This window comes from Ambystoma mexicanum, chromosome 5q (genome assembly GCF_040938575.1).
Source record: "Ambystoma mexicanum isolate Mex_15411 chromosome 5q, UKY_AmexF1_1, whole genome shotgun sequence".
NCBI classification, from domain to species: domain Eukaryota; kingdom Metazoa; phylum Chordata; class Amphibia; order Caudata; family Ambystomatidae; genus Ambystoma; species Ambystoma mexicanum.
Window position 1 is genome coordinate 424,498,499 of NC_090933.1, and position 14,001 is coordinate 424,512,499.

The window sequence follows — 14,001 nt, forward strand, 5'->3', positions numbered from 1 at the left end:
TGGATGCCTACCACTGTATTTGCTATCATCTATGTGATGTGGAGTGATTTGTATGTTTTTTTTTTACTAGCAGCATTGGCACAAGTCTCATCATGATTTGTCATTCAGCACTTATTATTCCCATGGTGACATGCAGCGTTACTGTGGTGGTGGGCCAGTGACAAGCAGTGTATTCCCTCGGTGGGATTGATTAGTGCGCACTCATGGATGCATGTCCTGTGTTGTGTTTAGCTGCAGTCATTTACATTGTGCATACTCACAGCATGTTGCTGCATTGCGTTAGAGGGTAAGCTCTAATGATGTGCAGTGGACGTGGTGTGGGATGTGGGCTGGTTGCAAGTCAGGCATATTGTCATTGGTGTGCAGCTTCCATCATTTCTATGAGGTTTAGGTGTCATGTTCAGTTTGGGATGCTTTCGAGCACAGTGTTTTGCAGTATGGGTATTGTGCAGTCACCACCCCAATCACACCCGGGTGGTGTGTGCATCTCTCCCCCCCCCCCATTACACTGCCATGTGCCTGTCATGCAATTTACCAAGCAGCTAGGCTCGTCGTCCAGCATGTCGCTCCATGTAGCGTGGAGTTCCGCAGGACCATTGAATCATGAGTTGATCCGGGATATCGGCACAACAATGTGTGATGAACTTGCTGGAGTCACATACCATCTGCACATTGACGGAGTGGTATATCTTACGATTGCGGTACGCCACCTCCATGGCATGTAGGACCACCAATTCCACATGGGGGCAGTCAAGGGCACAGATACAATTTGGCATGCCTGCCAGTGCATGGAAGCCAATTTTTGTGTCAAAGATCTCCTAGTCAGTCCGTGGTAGGGATATGTAGTCGCTTGAGTGCTTCAGGAGGGCATGTTGCACTTGGTTCATCATGCGTGAAAAAAAAAGGTTGTGATATGCCATTCATCTGCCCCACTGTGTGTTGGTAGGTGCCTATGGAGCACATACACTACCTTCAGTAGAGGGGGGATGGCGGTGCGATTTCAATCAGGCTGACAATGTCGCTGTGTATCATGTCCACAATGGTGGTGATGGTGTCCCGGTACAGGGTGTGGATCTGTTCAGCGGTTAGGTTGAAAGGACTGGCTCTCATGAGAGGGATTGGAGGCTGCCTGTGTGGTACCACTGGCTGCACTGGTGGGACGTGCTGCGCCTGTCTCACCCTCATTCTCCTCCTGCGCCTCCACTGCGGTCCCTGTTGTAGTTGTTGCTCATGGTGTAGCAAGGCAAGCATGTCCTCCAGCCCCAATATCGCAACTGCAAGTGGGATCATTTTGGTGTGGGAAGGGGTGTAGTGTGTGCTCCTTTTGTGCTGGGCCAGACTCCATTGCCTCCACCTGTGCTGATTGTGTGCACCTGTGGCAGTTGGGAACACTGCACATTGCTGTTAGCGGGTGATACGCGATGCCGATGATGCCGGCATTGCGGTATCCATTATTACTGCCTTCATGATGCTGGTAGTTGCATGTCCGTGTGACTTCTGATGTCCTCCTCTTAGCGGCATCCCAGTATTACCGGCCCGAAGGGCCGCGTGCCCGTGCGCATGCCGGTACGGGGGAGCACGGTCTCAGCGGTGGCGCTGATACCGGGTTGTCGACTGTTAATAGGCCGGAGCGGTATGCTGTGCCGGTATTTCCTTACTGGCATCGTTTTTCCATTACCGCGAATCTCGTAATGAGGCCCATTGTGTAGGCCATCCGGGCCTGCAGCTCTAGAAGAGCTCAATTTCTTCATAATTTCCTCAATGATTTCTAAGGAACAATCAGTTGTCCATTTTGTCATGGATGTTTGAACAAATGCTGCAGGATTAAACTCGGCATTCGCATATAGGGAGGTAAAGTGAGTTACCCATTGATGCTCTTGAACGCAGCTTGTTTGTATCTCAGCTTGATGCTGATGTGTCTGTAAAGTGAGCATCACCCAGATTTCTGTAGAATTTTTGTTAGCAATTGCTTTCAACATTTGCTCCCAATCATTTTGGTAAGTAAGGGTTCTGCGGCCCCGCAACCAGTTCCGATATTTGCATTTAGCGATCTCAGTGCCTGTGCAAACAAAACTTCTGTGGAGGCTAGTATGGTTCTTCTTTCCCTACGATAAGCTGCCTTTCTGTCTTTAACTTCAGGATCAAACACAGGTAGATGTTTCCTTTTGGCCCGACCAGTAATCATCATTGCATCTTTAAATGGTTCAAGGAAGTTTGTGTAATATACTAGAGCTTTAGAATTTTTATTAGGATTAATTATGTTTTTCAGCTCTGCTAACTTCGATTGCATACATCAAAGATGTGTTTTTGCTTGACTGACTAAGAATTGTTGGGGTATCCAGTGATGCTAAACCCTAGCAGAAGACCATGTTATGTGTAAAGATAGTAAATTGTGATCACTGTGACTTTGAGGGATAATTTCCATAGAAGTTACTTTAGTAAACAGGTTCTGGTCCACATGTATATAGTCAATAATGCTGACTGTGGATTCACACTGCCAGGTATGGTTTGCAGGGATGTCTCCTTCTAGTGCACCATTCAGCATGTAGAAGTTCCTGTCTCTTATAAAATTGAGCTACTTTGTTGCATCTTTAGATATGCTCTTCAATTTTAATGAGAGACAGTCGAGATTTAAGTCGCCAACCACCACAGTATCGGTTTGTGACAAAGAGACAGTCAGACGGTTTTAAAGAAATAAAAATGCTGGTCTTTATTCAGACTTAAACAGGTTGATGGGGTTGTAAATAACACAAAGTCTTTTCTGAAGAAGTCTTCCTGATGTACCTTCTTGTTGAGCAATGGTTTTTCTCTGCTTCCTTGTAGGGCACGATGTATGGACCTCTGGCAAGTCTTTTCCTCCTAGTCTTCATACGCCCAGGTGCTCCCTGTAGCTCCTGACTCCACGTCTGATCGGTTCTGCAAGGAGAACAAGAATGAACACACCTCTTTAAACCTGCTAGTTGCTTATATAGGCAGGTTTTAACTGGCCAATCAGGTTCTACTTCCTGCCTCAGTCCATAAGAACCCACCCAGGCCCACCCCCTTTTTCCTGTGGATATGTCATCCGGTGTCGTCCTGCCTCTGTTCCCCTGAATGCCGTTCTGCTGCCCAGGTAAGTGTAGTGTGGAAAGAGGGGTTGGTTATGTTTCTGGGATTCATGGGGAACACTGGTAGGGTTATGTAGCCATTGTTGGTGATGGTTGCACACGGTTGCGGTGTCACCGTGCGGCGGGTTTACTTTCCTTCTTCCCGTGGCCGGTTTGCATGTCCCAACACCCGTTGTTCAGCTGCGGAGTCGTGGCTCCGTAGCTGTTAAGAGGTACATCCCCTACTTTTTTCTGGTTGATCTGTGTCTGCCTGGCGGGCCCCGGCTGATCGGAAGCGGCGGACCGCCTCTCTCTCACTGAGGCCGGGGAATTCGTCTCCGCGTGGTTGCTCGATTAGCCGTGGAACTGCTAATTGATAACGTGGCGGCTGTCCGGTTTCCTTATGTTCGTCCCGCGGCGTTCTATTCATGTGTATTCCTTCTTCCCTGGGCACAGCAGGAACCTGCATCTCAACAGGCTGCCTCCCCCACTCTCTTATTAAGGGTTTGGGCAGTTCCTTGTTCTTGTGTACGGCGGGATTTGGGTTCTGGTTCGACTGGCCCCACCACTCTCCACTCATGGGGCCCGGAAGTAGTTCCTCTTCCTTGTTTTCTCCGGCCACTGAGGTCTCCCTTTCATAGTCCCTGTGTGGTTGATGGTTGTTTACACTGACCGGGCTGTTACACGGTTACTTTGGAGTCCATGGTGATTTGGTCAAGCAATCTTGTTAGACCCGAATAAAAGGCCTCATCCACTAAACCAGCCGGATTACGATAGATGTTTATAAATGCAATGACATGCTGCGGGCACACAATCTTAACCAGTTTGATGAAAGAGCTAACCGAATCCCACTGTGCAATGGAAAATCGTCGAGTCATGTTTACACCTACTAAGAGACCCGAGGACGGCCTACCCTGGCTACCTGTGCATGCAGGGAGTAAAATTATTTCATAATTGTCCCATGTAGGTTTTTGCTTGAGCCATGTCTCTTGAAGAGCTATTACCATCAAACGTATGTGGAAAGTTTTTGATGGAGGTTTGCAAGTGGGAGTGCTCTATAGTATTCCTGCTGGCAAATCTAAATGACAATAACTGTGTTTGCGTTAGTGGTTAGTCCGATGGTATCTGAGGAGCACGGAGCCGCCGATCTACCTGGGCTCCGGGATAAAAATGCATTTGTGGTTTACTATATTCAGCTCTAAAGGCAGGTCGATCCGGGTCCTGTGCAATCAAAAATCCCATTTCGAATCATTTCATTTTTACCTGCCAAAACGCATTTAGCATTACCCCAGAGGGAATCCACAATCTAACAATTGAACAGAGAGATTCAGAGATGTATTCAACCTGTTCAACATCACGTGATGGGATATCCTCTAATTCAACCAAATCCCCAAAAACATTCAATACACTTTGTCTGTTGAGATTGTACATTTCAAAAGGCCCTTCTCGACATTTCAGTATAAGACCATGACATTCTGATTGGTATGAAATGGTGTGCCGAGAAACACTCGTTGATTTGGTTACAAGAGTTTGATGGATATCTGACATATTTTGATGCAAGGGCTTGAAATTGTCTCTTTGTGGCAACTGGACCTTTGGGACTTGGACAGGTGAGGGGCCCTGGTTACTCGCGAGTTCAAATCTAGAAGTTCTTTACATAACTCAGCAGTTGCTTCTCGCGCACAATTAACATGAGCACCTGGGAGTCGCTCGCTCAAATACGTGTCCACTGCCCTCCGCAGGTCTCTCATTGAAATGGCTCTCGGTGAATTGTCTAACCCTTGTTGTTGGTTCCTATGGCCTGTATTCAAATTAGGCACATTTTGCGGAATATTTATCATAGCTCGAGCTTGTTCATCTCGGCTTATTTCTTGTACTAAATCATTTAAGGGCGCGTAGGATAATGGTGATTTAGTAACACCACTTTCTTTGGCTGTCTCTTTGCTTGCAGGCGGGATAAGCGGTGTTCCAGCAGACACAGAAGTTTGGAAGATTTGATTTCTAGAAGAGTCAGCCATTATTTTTGGTAACGTTAGTGCTTTAAAAAAGGAATTCATAGAGTTTTTAGTGTGTCTTATAGGGAGAGGATTCTTGGCATTTTTCCCTAGACCACGCAGGCCTTTTCTTCTCTTGATGGTTCTTTCTTGCAAGTTATTTTTCTTCCGATTCTCCACATTTAATCTATCAACGTCAGGTCAGACGACCACTCGGTTTGTGGTGAAAGCTGCTACCGGATGAGAAGCCTCATGTTTCTCTAGAATATGATTTCGTAGCTGGGTGTAAAAGTTGGGGTTGGGCAGCTCACTACACATTTCCGTGACCAAACCTGCATTTAACAGAGGCACAGGTGTCAATACTATTGATTTACGTGAGAGACGCATTTCTTTAGTACACTGTGTCACTGCAACCCTATTTGGATCATCCGCCATGTGTGGTATGTCTGCCTTTAATGAGTACATTCTACAGCTGAAACTCATAGTCAAGGCTATTAACGGCTAGTCACACCAGACCACACACCCCCACAAAACAGGCCACAATATGTCTGAATATCAAGCTGTCAGAGTTTAAACCGTACCACAATCAAAAGGCCCACCCACAACCGGCCTCGCGGCCAAGCGTACTTACACAAGTACTTGCTTACGAGTGCGCGCGCGCGAGCGGCCTCGTATATAATGGGACAACAGCAATTGGTCAGAACCAGAGGCGGGACCTGGGCAAACAGAAAACAAAACATTGATTCTGCGTTAATATATGTTGAAACACGCAGAGAATTGAGTCTGTGCTTCTCTTACTTAGTCCAAGTCTGTGTTAAAGCAGACAGCACTCTGTTGTGTTCCACTGTATAGCTGCTTGTAATTCAAAATCCAGCAGGAGCAGAAAGTCCAGCGGCCAAGCGTACTTACACAGGAACTTGCTTATGATGACTATTAGACAAATCGATATTTAAAATGACATTTTTTTGTGCGAGTACAAGATCACAGAGAAATGAACAAAGGGAATATGCCAAAAAGTATATTAGCTCATTAGTGGTATATGGCAAGCCTGTCAAAAAAAAAAAAGTTTACAACGTCTTGTATGTAGATCTTGCAACACTTTGGGGTGGGAATAAGCAAAGCCTAAATGAAAAGTCAAGGTTTAGTTAATTGGCAATTTAGAGGGTGTGCTGAATGTGTATAATGTATAAATAAAACCGCGAGGCTGTGGTATTTTCTATATTTTGTTTCGGAATGTTGTGCTGGGCTTCACGAGGCAACCCAATAAAACCAGATGGATCAAACAACAAAGGAGGGGGGAACTTTAAGGCTGGAGATGCTCTAATCGGATGAAAGTGCCTGCCTGTCCTAAGCTGCCAAACTTCTTCAATGTCAAATTCTGGGATGCAGGTTACCTTTTGGGTTAGGGAACTCGACAACAAAAAATGGAATGTGCAATATTGGAAATCTAGTGACAAGCTTACATTGTTCATGGTTTGCTGTCATGCTCAGACAGGTAGACAAACACTATTTACATACAAGATCAACTTTAAATTGGCATTTTAACAGTCACATTCGCCTCTAGATAAGTCACAGTTAAGGTTAATACTTACGGTTCATGTTCTTTATGCTTGTATCTGAGCCACTTCTTAAAAGTTTTATGGCAGACTCTTTCAGGCCACGATACGCAGCACAATGTAAAGGAGTATTTCCCATCTGGTCTACACAGTTGATATCCGGAGGCTTTGGCCCGTTTAGCTAAACAATAAATGCAATTATTTTATTTTGAATACAATAAATGTTCTTTGGCAGGTTTTTTTTTAAAGTTTTTATAAAATTTTTGAACAAACAAACAATAAAACCAAACAAACAGTGCATGTTCAACAGTTTCATTACACTTTTTAAAATTCCCTAACCACTACTCCCACTACCCCACCCCCTTGCGAGTATCACCTTGAGACATCAGATTCCACACCCTGTGGTTCGGTCTCCTCCTCAACAGGTTCAGGCGGGTCATCTAATGACCCAAACAATCCGGCTATCAGTGATTTCCAGGCCATCAGGGACTCATTCTCCTCCTCCCCCCCGTTGCTGCACGCCTCTTGCCATGCTATGGTTTCGGCTTCTGCCCATTTTTGCAAGTCTTTCCACCACACCTATCCTCCGCACATGGCATGACTTCCATCCCATGGCAATCCTTCTCTTTGCAAGCACATAAGCCAGGTCCCTTAGTTTGCTTACATGCCTGAGTTTCCGTGGTCTGGGGAGCCCCCCCAGCAGGCAGGCCCATACCATGTCAACTACTATCTAGACCCCTCTTCCTTCTAGTTTCTCTTGTACACCCCTCCAGAACCTCTCTATGATCGGGCAAGACCAAAACATATGCACCATGCCTGCATTCTCTTCGTCGCACTAGGGGCATGCTTGCCGACCTGCATTCTCGAACCTCGATATCCTCCAAGGCGTCATATAAGCCATGTGTGTTATGTAAAGCTTTATCTGTTTCAGTCTCGCGTTTCTAGACACCTTATGATACCTTTGCACCCGTTCCCACATCCCATCTCCCATTTGGGTGCCAACCTCCGTTTCCCAGTCCAATCTCAGCTGCGTGACCTCCTTCCCCAGTATGGACATCAACATCTCGTACAGTCTGGAGACCTCATGGCCCCCCTCAGCTATATCAAATATAACGTCTATGGTGGCATCCAGTTCTTCCTCCAACACAGTTTCGGGCCACATTCGCTTAATCCTCTGTACCATTCTGTGGTACGTGATGTACTGGCCTTCGTGCAACCCAGCCTCCTCCCGCAGCCCCTCAAAGGTAACACAAGAGCCCCCCTGCCAAACATCCCCCATCGTTGCCACCCCAGCCGGCTCCCAGTGGGTCCGGAGTACCAGTCGCAGCTGAGCGTCTCCCCATGTCAATACCACCAATGGCATCTGCAGCGAGCATGGGGACGGATTCCCCATCAATTGGCATGCCCTGCGCCACACCTTCCACCCCAGCAGCATCATTTTAGGGTGCCCCACCATCTCCGCCCTGGGTGCCCACATAACTTCTTTCAAATAAAAGGGTGCACAATCCCGCCCAAACAGCCTAAATTCGGAGGTCTCTTCATCAGATAGCTATTTGGGAACATATTGCAACTGGCTCGCCACATAGTACGCCTCGTAATTGGGCAGCTTTATACCCCTTTTATCATGGAAGTTCTGGAGCTTCCATAACGCCACTCTGTTTCGCGTGCCATGCCACACAAAGTCCCTACACATGCTATTCAGTTTGGCAAAAAACCCATTAGGAATCAGATACGGAATATTCTCGAAGTAATGTAGGAGCCTTGGCAAGACCACCATCTTTAGCATCGCTCCCCGCCCCATCATCTCCAAAAGCAGCTTCGCCCAAAACCGCATGCATTTCTCAATTTTTTGCATTGCCACCTCTGTATTACACCTATGCTCCTCCCCCATGGTGTGATATATATCTATCCCCAGGTACCGAAAAGTACTAACCGCCCACGGTACCTGTAAGACCGGTAACCTCTCTGCTGGAACCCTTGTATACCCCCCCCAACGGGAACAGACTAGACTTCTGGGGGTTCACCGCTATGCCCGATAGCACAGCGTATCTCCCAAGCACTTCCAAAATGTACTGGAGGTTCTCCTCCGGATACCGCACATACAGCAACATGTCGTCCGCATATAGGGAGACCAAATGCCGCTCCCCGTTCTCCTCGATGCCTATGGTGTCATATTGCTGCCTCAAATAGATCGCGAAAGGCTCCAGGGCCAAAATGTAGAGCATAGGGGACCACGGGCATCCTTGTCTAGTACCCCTACTAAGCTGCCACCTCTCTGATATCACAGTTCCCGTCTTTACTCTGGCCAGCGGTTCACTATACAAAATCTCCGCCCACCTTACATAGCCAGGCCCTAACCCATAGTGTTTCAGGGCCGCCAGCAGCCACGGCCACTTGACGGAGTCGAAGGCATTGATCGCATCCAGGGACACGATTGCCATTTCCTCCTCACTTCCGCTGCCAAACTCAATGATCCTCTGAAGTCGCCTATGATTGTTGGTGATGTTTCTATGGGGGACATAGCCCGTTTGATCCGGATGTATTAACTTACCAATGACCTTTTTCAGCCTGTTCACCAAGACCGCAGTTAATATCTTGCCGTCTTGGTTCAACATTGACACAGGTCTGAAGGAACCACAGCTGTTTCATGGTTTATTTGGTTTAGGGAGAGGTACTATAACAGCCTCTCTCAGTGACTCCGGCAGGCGGCCCGTCTCGAACGCCTCATTTATCATCTCTAGCAGCGGGGGGAGGACCTCTTCTATATATACCTTGTAAAATTCACTTGGGAGCCCGTCTGTCCCTGGGGTCTTACTAGTAGGCAACTGCCTCACCACCTCCCCCAGTTCTTCCAGGGTAGTCAGGGAGTCCAATTCCTCCCTTTCCTCCTCACTTATCTTGGGCAGCCCCATATCCTCAAGCGTTTCTTCTATCATTGCCCAGCTACTTTCCCCGTCTTCCCCGTATAGCGTTTTATAATAATCCACAAACGCTTGATTAACCCCCTCCTAGGTGTCCTCTACGCTACCATCTTCCCTCTCTATAGTTCTGATTGTGGCTCTGGGGGTCTCGCTCTTATATCACCACGCCAAAAGTCTCCCCGGTTTGTCACCTCCCGCATGCTGTCTCTCTATGTACCTTTTATAGTTAAGGTTGCACAACCTCTCCCAGTAATCCGCACATTTTTGCTGCAGCTTAAGTATCAAATCTAGTTTTTCTGCTGTATCGTCGACGGCTTTTAAGGCCTCTTCCAATTTTGCTTCCGTCTCCCTCAGTTCTGTTGAAACCCCACCCTGTAGGCCCCTTGGACTTCGCCATGGCCGCCCCCCTCATAACAACTTTAAAGGCCTCCCATAGTGTCCCCGCCGAGTACACACTCCCAGTATTGGTTTCAAAATAATTTACTATCTCCTCCCGTAAATCTTCTCTAAAGAAGGGGTCTCTCAACGCCTCCGCTCGTAGGCGCCATGTCGGGATCCTCGCCCTCGGGGGGGCAATATTGCCACGCAAGAATCGGGGGCGAGTGGTCCGAGAGGACCCTGGCCCTGTACTCTGTGTGCGCAATCTCCACCATCATTTCTGGTGATGCGAAGACATAGTCCAGCCTTGTTGATAACTGCTGTGGGGCAGAATAATGCGAATATTGCCTTTCCCCAGGGTGCCACACTCTCCATGTATCTTCCAACCCAAAGTCATCAAGCAGTGTCTGTAACGCCCTGGCTGCAGGGGCCGGTCTATCCAATTTCCCGTCCAATCTATCCACCCTCGAGTTCAATACACAGTTGAAGTCCCCTCCCCAGATCACCGCGCTTCCCACACACACACTCAGGTTCGCACTCCGTGTCCTAATGTACGCCGCCGCGTTCTGGTTCGGGCGTACGTGTTAACAATACTTATCTCCCTATTCTCTACCAATCCCCTCAGCATAACCATCCTCCCGTCTGACTCAGCCACCACTTGCAACCGCTGAAACGGGACATGTGGCGCCACCCATATAAGTACGCCTCTTGCGTAGGCCGAGTACGAAGAGCCCACCAACACCCCCTTCCACTTTCCCGCAATCGTGTCCATCTTCTCAGGTGTAAGGTGGGTTTCCTGTGACAATGCAATATCTATTTTCTGCCTGCGCAGATACAGCATAACCTTGTTCCTTTTTAAATAGCTATTAATCCCCCGCACATTCCATGTGAGTATTTTAAGGTCCCCCATGGCCTGGTATGATGCCATTCCCTCCCCCCCAGGTGCAGTGTAACCTTCAGTTCCATTCCAATCTATATAGACTCGCATCCCCTTCTAAAACCCTGTTAACCAAAAACACACCGAACTTCCCACTCCCTCTCCCCCCCGCCTCCCAACCCTTCCCCAACACTCTACCCCCCCCACCCCCAACTGTTGCCCAGCTCCATCCCTGGATCTCAGGCTCCCCCGCATCTAGCTCTTTCCGGCTTTCGCCTGTACTTGAAGCTCTGCAGGGTGAGGCCGCCCTAGTGGCCAACCTACTATAACTACAACTACAATTCGGGGGGGTAGGGTGTTACCGCCCTGCCGCTCCAATAGCACATCAAAGAACTACACATTGCTACCACTATATGCAAGTCCATCAAGTCTCTCACAATCCGCAATATGTTATCGAATATCAGCCTCCTACAGCCAGGCCCATCGTTCTCAGCCTTCGCCTAGAATGCATACCGTGTCTGAGTCACTTTTCACGTCCATTTTGTGTCTCCTCCGTGTCTTGATCCGGGCAGCCCTGCAGATCCAACCACGTTGTCGCTTCTTCCGGAGTGTCAAAAAAGTGCATTTTGCCCTTATACACGACCTTCAATTTCGCAGGGTGCAGCAGCATATATGTTTTATCCCAGCCGCCCGCAGCCTCCTTTTGATGGTTACATAGCTGTACCGCTGCCTCTGGACCAGCATAGTGTAATCCGGGTATGCCGTGATAGTGCTCGAGGCCCTCTCGATTGTTCCGCCTTTCCGAAAATACTCCAATATTTTTTCCCCGGTCTTTATAGTTCAGTATCTTGGCAATTATCGCTCGTGGAGGGGCCCCCGGTCTCGGCTTCCGCATGAGGGCTCTATGTGCACGCTCGACCACAAATCCTTGCGAGAGTGTCCCGGCCCTGATTCCTTGTAGGAATAAGTTCGATATAATCAGTCGGGTCCTGGCCCTCCTCGCCTTCCGGCAGACCCACCATACGAATGTTGTTTCTCCTCACTCTCCCTTCTGCTTCTTCTGCTCGAGACTCCAAGTTGGCCACCTGTTGCTTGAGGACATGGATCTCTTTTGTATTGTTGGCACCGGTGTCCGTATTAGATTTCACCGCGCCCTCCAGGCTGCTTGTGCGTTCCGCCAGTCCCCTGACATCCTGTCTCAACAGGGAGACTTCGATGCCCACTGCTTCAATTTTAGCCTCCAGTGAAGTGCGTAGGTCCATCATCGCAACCCCCTAAGATTCCTTCAGCTCCGTAATGGCTTCCAAAATCTGACGATTATCAGCCGCTGTCACGCCCTCAGCCTGTGCCATCAGGCCTTTGGTTGAGGTGGCCGCAGGAGACAGTTGTGCTTTCGCAAAAATGTCCATCGTGGGTTGTTTGGTCTTATTCTTGCCCACGGCCCCTCGCGCCGCCATTTTCTGGTTACCGTTGGGTCTCCTTATCACGATTCAGCGACCAAGTGTCTGCCCAGCCGCAATTTCCGCTCTTTGCAGACTGTCGCGGTGGTCTCCGGGCAGTCGCAACCTCCACCTCCTCTCGCCGCTGCTAGTTCAATGCCGAGCGATCGCTTCTCGTGCTGGTCGTGGTGCGGCCTGCATTTTAACACCTCTGCTGCCCTCGGGCCCCTGCCGTCCGGGCCAGTGCCCAAGCTTTCACGACTCAAGACCTACGGCCCCCGGGGGGTTTTGTATGCCGCCTTCACCTCGCCATTGTCTTTCTTTCCCCGTGGCCGCTGCCTCTATTCGTCCTCTTCGAGTACCCTGGTTTTGTTTCTTTTGTTGTCGGCCATCTTGTGTGACAATGGACCGAGCTGCCGCTGTCGTTCATCGAGCAATTCCTCCAGACTCCCGCTTATGATTTTTCTCGATCTTTATACAATGAGCGAAGCATCCATTCCCATGCGTGTATGATCGATGCTGGAACCAGTGGCGCACTTTTAAAGGTAGTTTGTACAGATCATCTGTCGGATCCTCCGGGGCTCCACAGGAAGCACGTCCTACTCCATGGCTGCTCAAGCCACGCCCCCCTTTGGCAGTTCTTTAACATACCTTTGCAATATAAACATTGTGACATGCAATTAAGTAGAATTATCAAGCATGGCTTTAGTTCCCTGGATAAACTTGCAACCCAATTCTGCACAGCCTAATGTTCTGTAAGGTAGCATCTGGCCATTTTTGTTAATGAAAAATGGCCAAAATCACACACGCTTTAAATAGGACTCTTGCATTAACAGTTTTGCAAAAGCACAGCAGGCTAAATAATTTTTTCACAAATCACAGCCAATCATTTTGTCAAAAGCTGCAGAATACACATGTTCCTATTCCCAACTCGGGGAGCAGGCAATTTTAAAATTTGTCACCAATCTCAAAAAGAGTCGATTTCACCAAAATGCCAGGAGGTAGCGTTAGTGACATCGCACGACCATTGATCTATAGTGACATCACAGGAGGAAGTGGTGGCACACGACCTTTCACCCCTTGACAAATGAGGATGTGGCATCACATAGCATTGTTCCTCAGTACACTAAGAAAAATATGTGGCAGACCGAGGAATGTGCAGAAGCGATCAAGCGACGTGAAGCATGATATGTCAGTGGGCAGTTGGGGAAATCTTGTATGTTTATTATCTGGGCGTTTTTGCAATGGTTACAGGTTAAGACAGCATACAATTATACAGAGTAAACAGGTACAGGTACATTATTTACAATACACAGATTTAGCAAGTTATTTACAATACACAAGTTGAGCTAGGCAACAAGTATTACATTACAAAACAGTTATGTACCGTTGAGGAATGAAGTGGCAGGTTAGACGTTGATGCCAATTTTTGGCATTTTTTCTGAAGAACTGGAAGGAGGGCTCTGACACCAAGTACACAGGCAGGCAGCTTCATAAATTGGAGGCTAGAAAAGGGAAGGTGCTTCCCCCTGCTCACTTGAGATTGTATCTGGGGATCCTGGGGCAATGAGAGTGTAAGGTTCTTATGGGTCGAGCCAAAATATTTTTGGAGAATTTGTCCGCTAGATATATCGGGGCAGAGTTTGCGAGACATTTGCGAGTTAGACTTAGTGACTTGAAGTTAATTCTGTCTTTCACTGCTAGCCATTTAATGTTGTATATTGCCTCAGAGATGTGCTGCGTTCTGGGA

The 14,001-nt window shown here is 48.1% G+C and overlaps 1 protein-coding gene across 8 annotated transcripts in view; it reads right to left on the reverse strand.

Annotated features, from left to right (window-relative positions):
* OSBPL1A (oxysterol binding protein like 1A) overlaps nt 1-14,001 on the reverse strand; it is a 2,815,351-nt gene that overhangs the window by 2,366,331 nt on the left and 435,019 nt on the right. For all 8 annotated transcript variants that reach the window (XM_069620918.1, XM_069620915.1, XM_069620919.1 and 5 more), the window contains one exon: nt 6,673-6,817. In XM_069620918.1, the coding sequence (XP_069477019.1) occupies nt 6,673-6,817 (145 nt within the window). The remainder of the gene's footprint in view (nt 1-6,672; nt 6,818-14,001) is intronic.